The sequence below is a fragment of the Saccopteryx leptura genome, chromosome 3, assembly GCF_036850995.1.
Source record: "Saccopteryx leptura isolate mSacLep1 chromosome 3, mSacLep1_pri_phased_curated, whole genome shotgun sequence".
NCBI lineage: Eukaryota > Metazoa > Chordata > Mammalia > Chiroptera > Emballonuridae > Saccopteryx > Saccopteryx leptura.
In genome coordinates, this window is record NC_089505.1 from 208734836 (window position 1) to 208748862 (window position 14027).

A 14027-nucleotide genomic window follows, 5' to 3' on the forward strand; every position below is an offset into this window, starting at 1 on the left:
ATTATTCAGAAATATTGTACATGAATCAAATAGAATATGGGAAATTGTTGGAAATTGTTGAAATTATAGAAAATTGTAGAACATTGTGGGAAGTGTGGATGGGGTTAGGATTTGGTATTATATATAGTTCAATACTGATTTTCTGGCTTAAAAATGATAGACCTCTAAAACTACTAAGGAGGACTCCATTCCACTGTAAACGTGGATCCTTTTTTTGTTTTGTTTTATTTTATTATTGGTTTTAATTTATTGTGTTTACATAGTTACATGTGTACGCCTGAATATATCGCCCTCCCCCCTTGTTCTCCTTGATACCCCTTTTGCCCTCCTCCCCCTACCATTTTCCACCCTTTTCTCCATGATTTACTATCCTGCTCTCTAGCTCTCTGTGCTATGTTTATATACTTTCACTAATGTCTTTCCTTTCTTTGATCCCCTCCTCTCTTCCCCTTTCCCTCTGGACTCTTTAATGCTTTCTCTGCCTCTATTCTGTTCCTCAGTTCTCATTGTTCATTAGATTCCTCATTTGAGTGAGGTCATATGGTATTTTTCTTTCTCTGCCTGGCTTATTTCATTTAGCATAATAGACTCCAGGTCCATCTATGTTGCCACAAAGTGTAAGATTTCCTTCTTTTTCGTGGCCGTGTAGTATTCCATTGGTGTATATGTACCATTGCTTTTTAATCCACCCGTCCACTGACAGCCACTTGGGCTGTTCCCAGATCTTGACTATTGTAAACAATGCTGCAATAAACATGGGGGTGCATTTCTTCTTTTGAATCAGTGATTTGTTATTCTTAGAATATATTCCTAGAAGTGGGATAGCTAGGTCAAAAGGCAGTTCTATTTTTAGTTTTTTGAGGAATCTCCATATTGTTTTTCACAGTGGCTGCAACAGTCTGCATTGCCACCAGCAGTGCAGGAGGGTTCCCTTTTCTCCACATCCTCGCCAGCACTTGTTATGTGTATTTTGTTAATGAGCACCATTCTGACTGCTGTGAGGTGGTATCTCATTGTGTTTTTAATTTGCATTTCTTTAATGATTAGTGATGAACATTTTTTCATATGCCCATTGGACTTCTGTATGTCCTCTTTAGAGAAGTGTCTATTCAGTTCTTTTGCCCAATTTTTGATTGGATTCTTTACTTTCCTGGTGTTGAGTTTTACAAGTTCTTATAGATTTTGGTTATTAACCCCTTATTGGATGTGTTGGTGAATACGTTTTCCCATTGTGTGGGTTGTCTTTTTATTCTATTCATATTGTCTTTAGCTGTGCAAAAGCTTTTTAGTTTAATATAGTCCCATTTGTTCATCCTGTCCTTTATTTCACTGGCCCGTGGAGTTAAATCAGCAAATATATTGCTGCGAGAGATGTTGGATAGCTTACTGCCTATGTTTTCTTCCAAGATGATCATGGTTTCACGACTTACATTCAAGTATTTTATCCATTTTGAGTTTTTTTGAATGGTGTAAATTGTGATCTAGTTTCATTTTTTTTTTTTTTTTTTTGCATTTTTCTGAAGCTGGAAACGGGGAGAGACAGTCAGACAGACTCCCGCATACACCCGACCGGGATCCACCCGGCACGCCCACCAGGGTGCAACGCTCTGCCCACCCTCCGGGGCGTCGCTCTGTCATGACCAGAGCCACTCTAGCACCTGGGGCAGAGGCCAAGGAGCCATCCCCAGCGCCCGGGCCATCTTTGCTCCAATGGAGCCTCGCTGCGGGAGGGGAAGAGAGAGACAGAGAGGAAGGAGAGGGGGAGGGGTGGAGAAGCAGATGGGCGCTTCTCCTGTGTGCCCTGGCTGGGAATCGAACCCGGGACTTCTGCACGCCAGGCCGACGCTCTACCACTGAGCCAACCGGCCAGGGCCCTAGTTTCATTTTTTTGCATGTATTTGTCCAATTTTTCCAGCACCATGTTAAAGAGACTGTCTTTTTTTTTTAAAGATTTTATTTATTCATTTGAGAGGAAGAAGAGAGAGAGAGAGAGAAGGGAGGAGGAGCAGGAAGCATCAACTCCCATATGTTCCTAGACCGGGTGAGCCCAGGGCTTCGAACCAGTGACCTCAGCAATTCCAGGTTGACACTTTATCCACTGCGCCACCACAGGTCAGGCCAAGAGACTGTCTTTACTCCACTGTATGCTCATACTTCCTTTGTCAAATATCAGTTGACCATAAAAATGTGAGTTTATTTCTGGGTTCTCTGTTCTGTTTCATTGATCTATATGCCTCTTCTTATGCCAGTACCAGGCTGTTTTAAGTACAATGGCCTTGTAGTATAACTTGATATCAGGAAGTGTGATACCTCCCACTTTATTCTTCCTTTTCAATATTGCTGAGGCTATTCGTGTTCTTTTTTTGGTTCCATATAAATTTTTGGAATATTTGTTCTATATCTTTGAAGTATGACATTGGTAATTTAATAGGAATTACATTGAATTTGTATATTGCTTTGGGTAGTATAGACATTTTTTAAATTATTTTTTTAAATTTATTTATTCATTTTAGAGGAGACAGAGAGAGAGAGAGACAGAGACAGAGAGAGAAGGGGGAAGGAGTAGCAAGCATCAACTCCCATATGTTGCTTGACTGGGCAAGCCCGGGGTTTTGAACTGGCAACTTCATTGTTCCAGGTCGACGCTTTATCCACTGCGCCACCGCAGGTCAGGCCAGTATAGACATTTTAATGATTATTTATTCTTCCTAATCATGAACACAGTATGTGCTTTCACTTATTTGTATCTTCCTTGATTTCTTTTATCAATGTTTTATAATTTTCCGAGAACAGGTCTTTAACCTCCTTGGTTAAATTTACTCCTAGTTACTTTATTTTTTTTGGTGTAATAGTGAAGGGGATTGTTTCCTTAATATTTCTTTCTGACATTTCATTGTTGGTGTATATAAATGTCACTGATTTCTGAATATTGATTTTATAACCTGCCACCTTGCTGAATTCATTATCAGTTCCAGTAGTTTTCTGACTGAGATTTTAGGGGTTATCTATGTACAGTATCAAGTCATAAGCAAATAATGATAGTTTTACTTCTTTTCCAATTTGGATGCCTTTTATTTCTTCTTCTTGTCTGATTGCTTGATTGCTGTGACTAGGACTTCCAGGACTATGTTGAATAAGAGTGGTGAAAGGGGGTACCCCTGCCTTGTTCCTGATCTTAAGGGGATTGCTTTTCATTTTTGCCTATGGAGTATGATGTTGGCTGCGGGTTTGTCATAAATGGCCTTTATCATGTTGAGGTATGTTCCCTGTATTCCCACTTTGCTGAGAGTTTTGATCATAAATGGGCGCTGGATTATTATCAAATGCTTTTTCTGCATCTATTGATATTATCATGTGGTTTTTATCCATTCTTTTGTTTATGTGATGAATCACATTGATTTGTGAATATTGTACCAGCCTTGCCTCCCTAGAAGAAACCCACTTGATCATGATGTATTATTTTTCATGTATTGCTGGATCCAATTTGCTAATATTTTGTTGAGAATTTTAGCATCTAAGTTCATCAGGGATATTGGCCTATAGTTTTCTTTCTTTGTAGTGTCTTTGTGTTTTGGAATGAGGATTATGTTCGCTTCATAAAAGGAGTTTGGAAGTTTTCCCTCCTCTTGAATTTTCTGAAATAGCTTGAGAAGGATAGGAGTTAGTTCTTCTTTGAATATTTGGTAAAATTCGCCTGTGAAGCCATCAGGCCCAGGGCTTTTGTTTGTTGGGAGTTTTTGTTTTTTATAAATTTTTATTTTATTTATTCATTTTAGAGAGGAGAGAGAGGGAGAGGGAGAGAGAGACGGGGGGTGGGGGGAGCTGGAAGCATCAACTCTCATATGTGCCTTGACCAGGCAAGCCCAGGGTTTCGAACTGGCAACCTCAGCATTTCCAGGTCGATGCTTGATCCACTGCACCACCACAGGTCAGGCCCCTGTTGGGAGTTTTTTGATAACTGTTTCAATCTCTTTTGGTGTAATCTGTCTGTTTAGGTTTTCTGATTTTCCATACTGATTTTTGAATGATTATATTTTTCAAGGAATTTATCCATTTCATCAAGGTTGTCCCATTTTGGGGCATACAGTTCTTCATAGTATTTTCTTACAATCCTTTGAATTTCTGCTGTGTCAGTTGTTACGTCTCACTCATTTCTAATTTTATTTATTTGAGCCCTCTCTCTTTTTTTCTTGGACAATCTGGATAAAGGTTCATCAATTTTGTTTACCTTTTCAAAGAACCAGCTCTTGGTTTCATTGATCTGTATTGGTGTTTTGTTTTGGTTTGTTGGGATTTTTTTTGCCTCTATGTCATTTATTTCCACTCTGATCTTTATTTCTTTCCTTCTACATCCTCTTAACTTTACTTGCTGGTTTTTTTTCTAGTTTTTTTAGGTGCAAGATGAAGTTGTTAATTTGAGCTTTTGCTTGCTTCTTAAGCTATGCCTGTAATGCTATGAACTTCCCTCTCAGGGCTGCTTTTATTGTGTCCCATAAATTTTGAGTTGTTGTATGTTCATTTTCATTTGTTTCAAGAAATTTTTTTATTTCTTCCTTGATCTCATTGTTAACCCATTCATTATTTAATAGCATGCTATTCAGTCTCCAAGTGTTTGAATGTTTTTCAGTTTTTCTATTGTAGTTGATTTCTAGTTTCATGCCGTTGTGGTCAGAGAAGGTGCTTGATATGATTTCAATCTTCTTAAATTTATTAAGACTTGTTTTGTGTCCTAACATGTGGTCTGTCCTAGAGAATGTACTATGAGCATTTGAAAGGAATATATATTCTGCTGCTTTGGGGTTAAAGGTTCTGAAGATATCTATTAAATCCAGTTGATCTAGGGCAGGGGTCTCAAACCTGATCTAGGGTGTCATTTAAGGCAACTGTTTCTTTGTTAATTTTCTGTCTGGAGGTTCTATCCAATGATGTTAGTGGGGTATTAAAATCCCCTACTATTATAGTATTGCTGTTAATCTTGCCTTTTTTGTCCATCAAAATCTGTTTTATATTTAGGTGCTCCTATATTAGGGGCATATATATTCATAATAGTTATATCTTCCTGTTGTAATGCTCCTTTTATCATTATATAGTGACCTTTTTTTCTCTTACTATATCCTTTTTTTAAAAATTTTGTCAGATATAAGTATTGCTACCCCAGCTTTTATTTCCTTTCCATTTGCATGAAATATTTATTTCCATCCCTTTATTCTCAGTCTGTGTTTATCTTTTGTTTTGAGGTGTGTCTCTTGTAGATAGCATATGTACTGGTCCTGTTTTCTTATCCATGCAGCTACCCTGTGTCTTTTGATTGTAGCATTTAATCTATTTACATTTAAGGTTATTATTGATATGTAGTTGTTTGTTGTCATTTTATTCTTTAGATCTATAATCCTTTTTCTCGATTTTTTTTCCTTTGCTCTTTCTACAGCAGGCCCCTTAACATTTTCTGCAGTACTGGTTTGGTTGTAATGAATTCCTTGAGTTTTTATTTTGTCTGAGAAGCTTTTTATTTCTCCTTCAATTTTAAACAGTAATCTTGCTGGGTAAAGAAGTCTTGGTTGTAGGACCTTGTTCTGCATTATTTTAAATATTTGTTGCCATTCCCTTCTGGCCTCAAGTGTTTCTGTTGAAAATTCGGATGTCATCGTTATGGGGGCTCCTCTATAGGTAATTGACTTCATTTCTCTTGCCGCTAATAGTATTTTTTCTTTATCTCTTAACTTTAGTATTTTAATTATGATGTGTCTTAATGTAGGCCTCATTGGGTTTCTTTTTATTGGGACTCTCTGTGCTTCTTGAACTTGTGTGACTTTTTTCCTTCATCAATTTAGGAAAGTTTTCAGCTATGATTTCTTCAAACAGTTTCTCTATCCCTTGTTCTTTCTCTTCTCCTTCACGAACCCCTATGATGTGGGTGCTATTTCTCTTCATATTGTCACAGAGTTCTCTTATAGTTTCCTCAGCCTTTTTGAATCTCTTTTCTTTTTGCTGCTCTGTTTCTGTGTTTTTGTTTATCTTGTCCTCTAATTCACTGATTCGATCCTCTGCTTCATCCAGCCTACTGTTGATTCTTTCTAGTGTAGTCTTTATTTCTGATATTGTAATTGTTATTTCTGATTGATTCTTTTTTATGATTTCAGTGTCCTTTTTGATGCTTGCAATTTCTTTATTTAATTGCTCATTAGGTCCATCCATTCTACCTTAGGATCCTTAAACATCCTAACAATCATTATTTTAAACTCTGCATCTGGTAATTTGATTACTTCCATCTCATTCAGTTATTTTTCTGGGTATTTTTCTTGATTCATAGTTTACGTTCCTGTCTTCACATTCTTTCTGTGTGTGGTTTGCAAGCTTGTTAGAGTTGTGGGTCTGAGGTTGGTTTATGGAATGTGGTTTCTTCTCCAGGACTTTATTCCTCAGTCTCTGCTGGTTGCTTGGATTTTAATTCTCCTTAACTAGTAGAGCCACTTAAAAGTCTTAATTTCCCTGCTGTTTGCCAAGTCCAGCAGGAAGCATCTATGTTTGCTGATCCCAGCAGGGGGCTTCTCTGTTTAGGAGGGGAGAAGTGGGCATATCTTGGGGTTTTTTGTTGTTGTTGTTGTTGTTTTTGCTTTTAGCCCCAGCTGAAACTGTCCAGGAATGTGGTGGGTGTGGCCTCTAAAAAACTGAAGGTGTGTTCTGACCAGTGCCTCTCTGGGGGTGGTGTGTGTTCTTAGTATGAAGGGGGAGGTGTAGCTCAGATCTCCCTGTAAAACTGAGTCACTGCCCCTCCCCTTTACTTCCTCCTTTCTGAACAACCTTTCCTGCTTATTGGAGCTGGAAAGCTTTTTGGAGGTGGGTCAACTGGTTCTACACTAGACTTATACAGGGTGGAGGGAGCAACCCCTTTCCCAGCTATGGCTGCCAGGGCACTGGAGAATGAGTTAGCTCAGCTCAGATTTTCTTCTCCCCATCACTGTTTGTTCCCCGTGTCTCACTCTCCCCACTCTCCTCATGCAAGACCAGTCCTCTCAGCCCTCCATGCCCCCGGAGCCCCAGGCAAGTGGCTGTGAGCAATATTTTCTGTGCTGGCCCTTTAAGGCTGCACTTTCTTTTGCCAGCCACTTCCCACAGACAGAACTCTCGCTCTTCTCCCCACTCAATGCTGTCAGGCTGTCTCTTCCAGTTCCTGTGTTTCTAGCCTGAGGCTCTGGTCCTGAGACTGAGGACCCCCACCTCTCCTTGCAACGAGAGCCCTTCTGGACCCTCAGCCTCAGCCTCGCCTTGCTCCTGGGAATGAGAGAGCCCCCACCATGTCCCTGCACTCCCTACCAGGATTGCTGTGGATTCTTCTATGCTCCTTGGTTTTTGAGTCCTGATCTTTTAATCCAAAGTTGGTTTTAAACGATGGTTGTTCTTAAATTAATTTGTTTGGTCGTGGGAGGTGGTAGTCTGTTTGTCTGCCTACTCCGCTGCCATCTTGGAATCTCAAAGTCCACTTATCTTTATTATTCTCATTTTCTAAGACTCTCCACCAACAAGCTGGGTACCCGTTGGGTCGGAGCAGACAGGACTAAGTGAGACTGCACAGACAGCACCGCAACTGCCTCAGAGTTAACCTGGATCCTTTATAATAAGCTCAAGGATAGGATATTTCTACCATCCTTTTAAATCTTAAAAAAAAAAAAATGATAGTATATGCTCTAATCCAGGGGTCCCCAAACTTTTTACACAGGGGGCCAATTCACTGTCCCTCAGACTGTTGGAGGGCCGCCACATACAGTGCTCCTCTCACTGACCACCAATGAAAGAGATGCCCCTTCTGGAAGTGCGGCGGGGCTGGATAAATGGCCTCAGGGGGCCGCAGTTTGGGGACGCCTGCAATCTAACAAGATGAAGAAACCATTAAAAATTATGTGTTTTATTTAAAAATATACACAGTTAATGGTGCATGCCATTCCTTTGACCTTGGTTGTTCTTCCCCCACTTCTTTCTCAATGACTTATACCCATCCTTTAAGAATAACTGCAGTCTGACCAGGTGGTGGCTCAGCGAATAGAGTGTTGGATTGGGAGGCAGAGGACACAGGTTCGAAACCCTGAGTTGCTGGCTTAAGCACGGGCTCACCAGTTTGAGCCCAAAGGTCACTAGCTTGAAGCCCAAGGTCAGTGGCTTGAGCAAGGGGTCATTCGCTCTGCTCTAGCCCTCAGTCAAGGCACATATAAGAAAGTAATCGATGAACGACTAAAGTGCCGCAATGAAGAATTGATGCTTCTCTCTCCCTTCCTGTCTGTCTCTGTTACACACACAAAAAAAGAATAACTTCATATATTGTCTCCTTCATAAAGCTTTCCGTGACTCCCTTCCTCTGCCCCTCCTCTATTTTGTAGAGGGCCCCAGACTTATCCTGCCTACAGCACTTACCACACTGAGATTCTACGTGACTGTATTATACTAAATTACAAGTAGGCCTGACCTGTGGTGGCGCAGTGGGATAAAGCGTCGACCTGGAACACTGAGGTCGCTGGTTCGAAACCCTGGGCTTACCTGGTCAAGGCACATATGGGAGTTGATGCTTCCTGCTCCTCCCCCTTCTCTCTCTCTCTCTCCCCTCTCTCTAAAAATCAATAAATAAAGTATTTTTAAAAAAAATTACAAGTAACTTATGAGAAAATTGCCTGTGATATTCACTCTTGATTTTCTGGAACACAGCCCAATATTCAGCACACAGTATGAGGGCAACAAATGTTGAACTGAATTACTCAGATTAAGCAAGTGACTAAAGGTTTCAACATGGACTGTCCTGATAAAATTTTATCATCAGGGCAAAGTCGGCAGGCAGGGCCACAGAATGATTAATGGCTTACCTGGTTATGTTTCTGAGAAGCCTCCTTCTGCTGTTCCTGCTCGTGGGCTGCAGCCTCTACAAACTGCACACTGCGCTTGGCCTCAGCCAGCTGGCGTTCTCTGTGCCGCACGGCCCTCTGGAGCTTCTGGATTTCCAGCTGGCTGCAGAATAAAGCGCTCTGAAGGTCAAGTAGAGCCACCTGCTGCTGAGCGGGAGCAGTTCCCTCTGCACTCTGCAAAGAGTAAGAATCATGATCACAAGGGGAGCAGGCACTGGGTGGCTGAGACCAACAAAATAAGACTGACAGAGAATGGCACCCCTCCACGGGAGTCTCGCCTGTGTGAACCCACATACATGAAGCTGTCCAAGCTGGCTCTGGTGCAGCATTTCTCGAAGCTTGGCCATTGTGTCGTTTTGACCTTCAATCACCTGGTACAACTCCTCAATCTGAAAAGGAGAGTGGGAATACAAACTATGTTAGTACACTAAATATGAATTCCATTTTCTCACCTGTACTAATTTTGGTAATAGGACTATTCTGAAACAACAATTTAGGTTAAGCTACAATTTCCCTGGGGTAAGATGTTAGTCTGCCAATATCCATTTGTACAAAAATATAGAATATATGGTGATTTGGATGTGACAAATAACTTCCTCGCAGGTCCTTGATTGCCAAATACTTTACCTCACTTTCCCTGCTTTTCAGAGTTTCTCTCAGGTTCTGAATGATACCATCTTGCTTCTGAGATGACTCTTGAGCAGATTTAAGTTCACAGCTTATTTCATTCAGTTTCTCTTGAAGAATCTGAATTCAGAAAAGTACAGTGGTTAAGTCAGGTCAGTGATTTCTTTTAACCTCAAATGCAGCCATAAAATCATCCCTCACATTTAGGTTTAAAGGATTTCTTAGGGGAATATTACCTTGTTAATTTCCCCACATACAGTGACCATTAACATCCTAAGCCAATCAGCAGAAGAAAGTAGAAGGAAACATGACATACTTCCTTCCACACTCTAATTTAGTCATAGTCAACCTGGTCCCTACCACCCATTAGTGGGCGTTCCAGCTTTCATGGTGGGCAGTAGCAGAGCAACCAAAGTATAAATAAAAAGATAGATTTAACTATAGTAAGTTGTTTTATAAAGATTTATTCTGCCAAACTTAGTGAAAATCCAACATAAAGTACTTGGTAAGTAATTATTATTATATGCTTTAACTTGCTGTAATTCTGCTTTATAAATTTTATAAAGTAAAGTTACTTCCCTACTTTATAAATCACCATTACTGTGGAACCAGTGGGTGGTTAGAAAATTTTTACTAGTAACAGAGATACAAAAGTGGGCAGTAGGTATAAAAAGGTTGACTACCCCTGATCTAATTGCTTCAATTCTCACGCACTGTGCTTTCTCCATGATGGCAGCCATACCAGGCACTGGTCCACGTGATCCACTGTGGTTCCCTCACACAAAAACCAAGGAGCTTCTGCTATCTAATCTAGGGCAGGACTACACCAGGCCAGAAGCTCAGCATCCCAAATTATGGGACTCTTTTTCTAAGCAGATGTTAAAATCCATAGGCTTTTAACATCAGCAGAGGTCAAAAGTTAAGCTAAATTCAAAAGCACAAACCTACTGCGTTGACACCGAATACAGTTAAAAATTATGTTCAAGTTTTGTTTTTTTTTTTTTTTACAGGGACAGAGAGAGAGTCAGAGAGAAGGACAGACAGACAGGAATGGAGAGAGATGAGAAGTATCAATCATCAGTTTTTCGTTTTGACACCTTAGTTGTTCATTGATTGCTTTCTTATATGTGCCTTGACCGCGGGCCTTCAGCAGACCGAGTAACTAGTGACCTTGGGTCCAAGCTGGTGAGCTTTTTGCTCAAGCCAGATGAGCCCGCACTCAAGCTGGTGACCTCGGGGTCTCGAACCTGGGTCCTCTGCATCCCAGTCTGACGTTCTATCTACTGCGCCACCGCCTGGTCAGGCTATGTTCAAGTTTTAATCACAGACCTAGAAGGCACCAGGTTAAAATCCTGATGAGAAATAGAGAACTATACTTTTAAGTCAAATATTACCAGAAATACACAGTATCCATCTTCCAAGTCCTAGTCAGAGAAGTTAACAGACTCAGCTAGAGCCAGTCACATTCTCAGGGAAGACTGATCTCTGAGGGCCTGGTGGTGATCATACCTTGTTGGTGGCCTCTGTTTGCTGGATTTTTTCCTGGAGTTCTGCAAAGTGGGAATCAGATACAGACTGTTGAATTATAATGGTCTCATCTGAATTCACCTTTTGTTGTTTGAGTAACTCTTCAGACATGGGCTAGGAAGAAGCAGCAAGAGAAGTTGAGTTAAATGTAGCCAACAATAAATTTTATCTTCCAATGTTTATAGCATCTTTTGCCTAAGAATGAGAAAACTGGAGTTGTTGCATAAATTATGAGTATGAATTCCTGAAGACAGTACTGATTCAATTCCATTCTTACTATACCCCCTAGCTTCCCTTCCTAATTCTCCCTACAAACTCAAACACTACTACTCAGTTAAAGCAATTAATTCAGAGTTTAAAGAGAGGGGAGAATTCAAAGCAGAAAATGCTTATGATATTGAATATTCACTTTATCCTGTTTTCAATCAGGGAATTCAAAAGACACACTGATCTAACTTATGCCATCCCTCAGAGAGGAAAAGTTTTATTCCAACTATCTTTCTATGACGTGCCTATCCCCATGATTGGAAACACTGGCAAATTTTGAATATGGACTATACATTAAATAATAGCATTTTATCAATGCTAAATAACTGTCATTTTATAAGAGTCATCTTTGTCTTTAAATGCTGAAGTATTTAGTGTAAAGATGCATAATATATGCATCTAAATCCCAAATGGTTCAGAAATTGAAAAAATAAAAATGTGTCTATATAGACAGTGAGAGCCAATGTAATAAAACATTAGGCAACTGGTGAATATGGACGTCCTCTGTATGACTTCTCTAAATTTTAATTATTTCAAAATAAAAAGTAAAAATATTTAGAAATTAACTTTACAATCCATAGTGGTCTGAGAAGGAGGTATATCTTATAGCAACTTACCAAAACAATTCATTCGAAAAAAAACCAAAGCACATATTATTTATACATGGGATGATTAATCAGAGTAAGATGAACATATTCATTATGAGCTACTAGTACTTACTAAAATAAAGCTTTAGGAACTCTTGGGCATTACTTTCATCTCCTCCCTCCCCGCCCCACCCCTACTCCAATTAGAAAAAATATAACCATGAGGAGAAAAAAGGCAACTGCTATGCATGTTTTCTTTCCTTCACTCTTTCAAGCTCTGACTACCACCTTGCAGGCAGTGAAACTACAGCTTACCTTGAATCCCTCCCTGCCAGCAACTGACTGGGAACATAAAGATTTCAGAGGAAAAATCTTTTCTACTCCTTCAGGGCTCTATCAATTCTTCTACTTCACCATGTATTACTATCTCCTCCGCTCAGTGCACTCCCACCCTGTACTATCCAGCACATCTGGTAGATGCCACAGTACATAAAGCACTGTGGAAGTCAGAATGGGGAGCTATGTAAATAAAGGAACAAAGAAATGCATAAAATATCAGATAGTGATAAGCCTTATGCAGTAAAATAGAAAGCATGGTTAAGTGACTAACTCACTACAAATTGGGTGATCAGTAGAAAGTCTCTATATGGCAACATTTAAATGGACATGTAAATGACATGGCGCCCATCTTGCAAAGATCTGTCTATAGGACAAGCTAGGTAAATAGAACAGTTAATGGAAATGACCTTGTGTGGATATGAGCCTGGGAAAGAGAAAGGCCTAAGTGACTAGAATTTTGCTTTCCAATAGAAATATAATGAGCCATACATGTAATTTATAACTTTCTAGTATCTTCACTGGCTAAAGTAAGAATAAATAGGTGAATGCAATTTTAATAAAATATCTTATTTAACTCAATACATCATATCCAAAATACTATCATATACATGCATTCAATATAAAAATTATTAACAAGATACTTTACATTTTTTTCATACTAAGTCTTAGAAATTAGGGGTATACTTTTTACACTCAGTACATCTTGATTCAGATTAGTCATATTTCAAGTGCTCAATAGCCACAATAGGCTCATGGCTACCTTGCTGGACAGCACAGGGACAGAGCATAATGGGCAAAGGGGATAGTCATATACGGTGAGGTGGATAAGGCGGCAGGGGTTAAGTCATACAAAGCTTTTCTACACCAGGGTCAATGAGATTGAATTTCATTCTCATGGCAGTGTTTTAACAGAAAAGTAATCCAATCACATTTGATATTTTAGGAGGTTGCTCAAGCTGCTCTGTGATGAGTGGATTGTGGGGGACAGTAGTAGAAACAGAGAGACTAGGTGGGGGGCTGTTGCAGTAATATAGTGAAAGACAACCTGGATTATAGTGGTAGTAACAGATGGGAAGGGAAATGGGTAAATACAGTCTGAAAGGACAGTCAATAGGACTGGATGGTGGAAGAGAGAAAAAGAGAAAAGAAGCAAGGAAAATGACTCCTAAAAAAATTGAGATATTTGTTATGATAGAACAGGGAGCCTTGCCCTGAAGCAATGTGGATCATGTCACACGTGGGAGAGGTAAACTATTTAATAGCTAGGTACAACAATTTGAAAAGACAAATAATGTTATCATTTAATTTAATGGTAAAACACTGTCTACAAAACTTGGCTTCTTACTTCCTCCAGTAAAACAACTTATCAATAATGTCTATTATAAGATATTTTTCAAATTTAAACTATAACAAACAGAATTAGAGAAAACAGTCTCAAGTTTAATAAAGCAGGAAAGGTGGTCACATCTATGCCACTTTCAAGAATCTTAGCGATGTGAAGAAAACTTTTAACACCAATCATCTGGTCCAATCCCATCTTACATTTGAAGAAATTGTGACTTAGAGACGTAAGTTGTCCAAAGCTACACAGGAAATCAGGAAAAGGTTCCAATTAAACTGAAACTTGGTAATGTACCTTCACCTCTATAAAACCACCCACTCCCTACTGTAATACCTGAAATATTATAGAGACCGAAAGATTTTGTTTAGTAAATAAAAAACAATAAAAAGCAAACAAAAAATAGGCCTGTCTCCTAATTCTCAGGCAAATGTTCTAATCCTTCAGTGGCTC

At 39.5% G+C, this 14027-nt stretch overlaps 1 protein-coding gene across 7 annotated transcripts in view; it reads right to left on the reverse strand.

The window, feature by feature from the left end:
• PDE4DIP (phosphodiesterase 4D interacting protein) overlaps positions 1-14027 on the reverse strand; it is a 205517-nt gene that overhangs the window by 74533 nt on the left and 116957 nt on the right. For all 7 annotated transcript variants that reach the window (XM_066377295.1, XM_066377294.1, XM_066377293.1 and 4 more), the window contains 4 exons: positions 11025-11156; positions 9516-9635; positions 9185-9277; positions 8850-9062 (listed from right to left, as the gene is read on the reverse strand). In XM_066377295.1, the coding sequence (XP_066233392.1) occupies positions 8850-9062; positions 9185-9277; positions 9516-9635; positions 11025-11156 (558 nt within the window). The remainder of the gene's footprint in view (positions 1-8849; positions 9063-9184; positions 9278-9515; positions 9636-11024; positions 11157-14027) is intronic.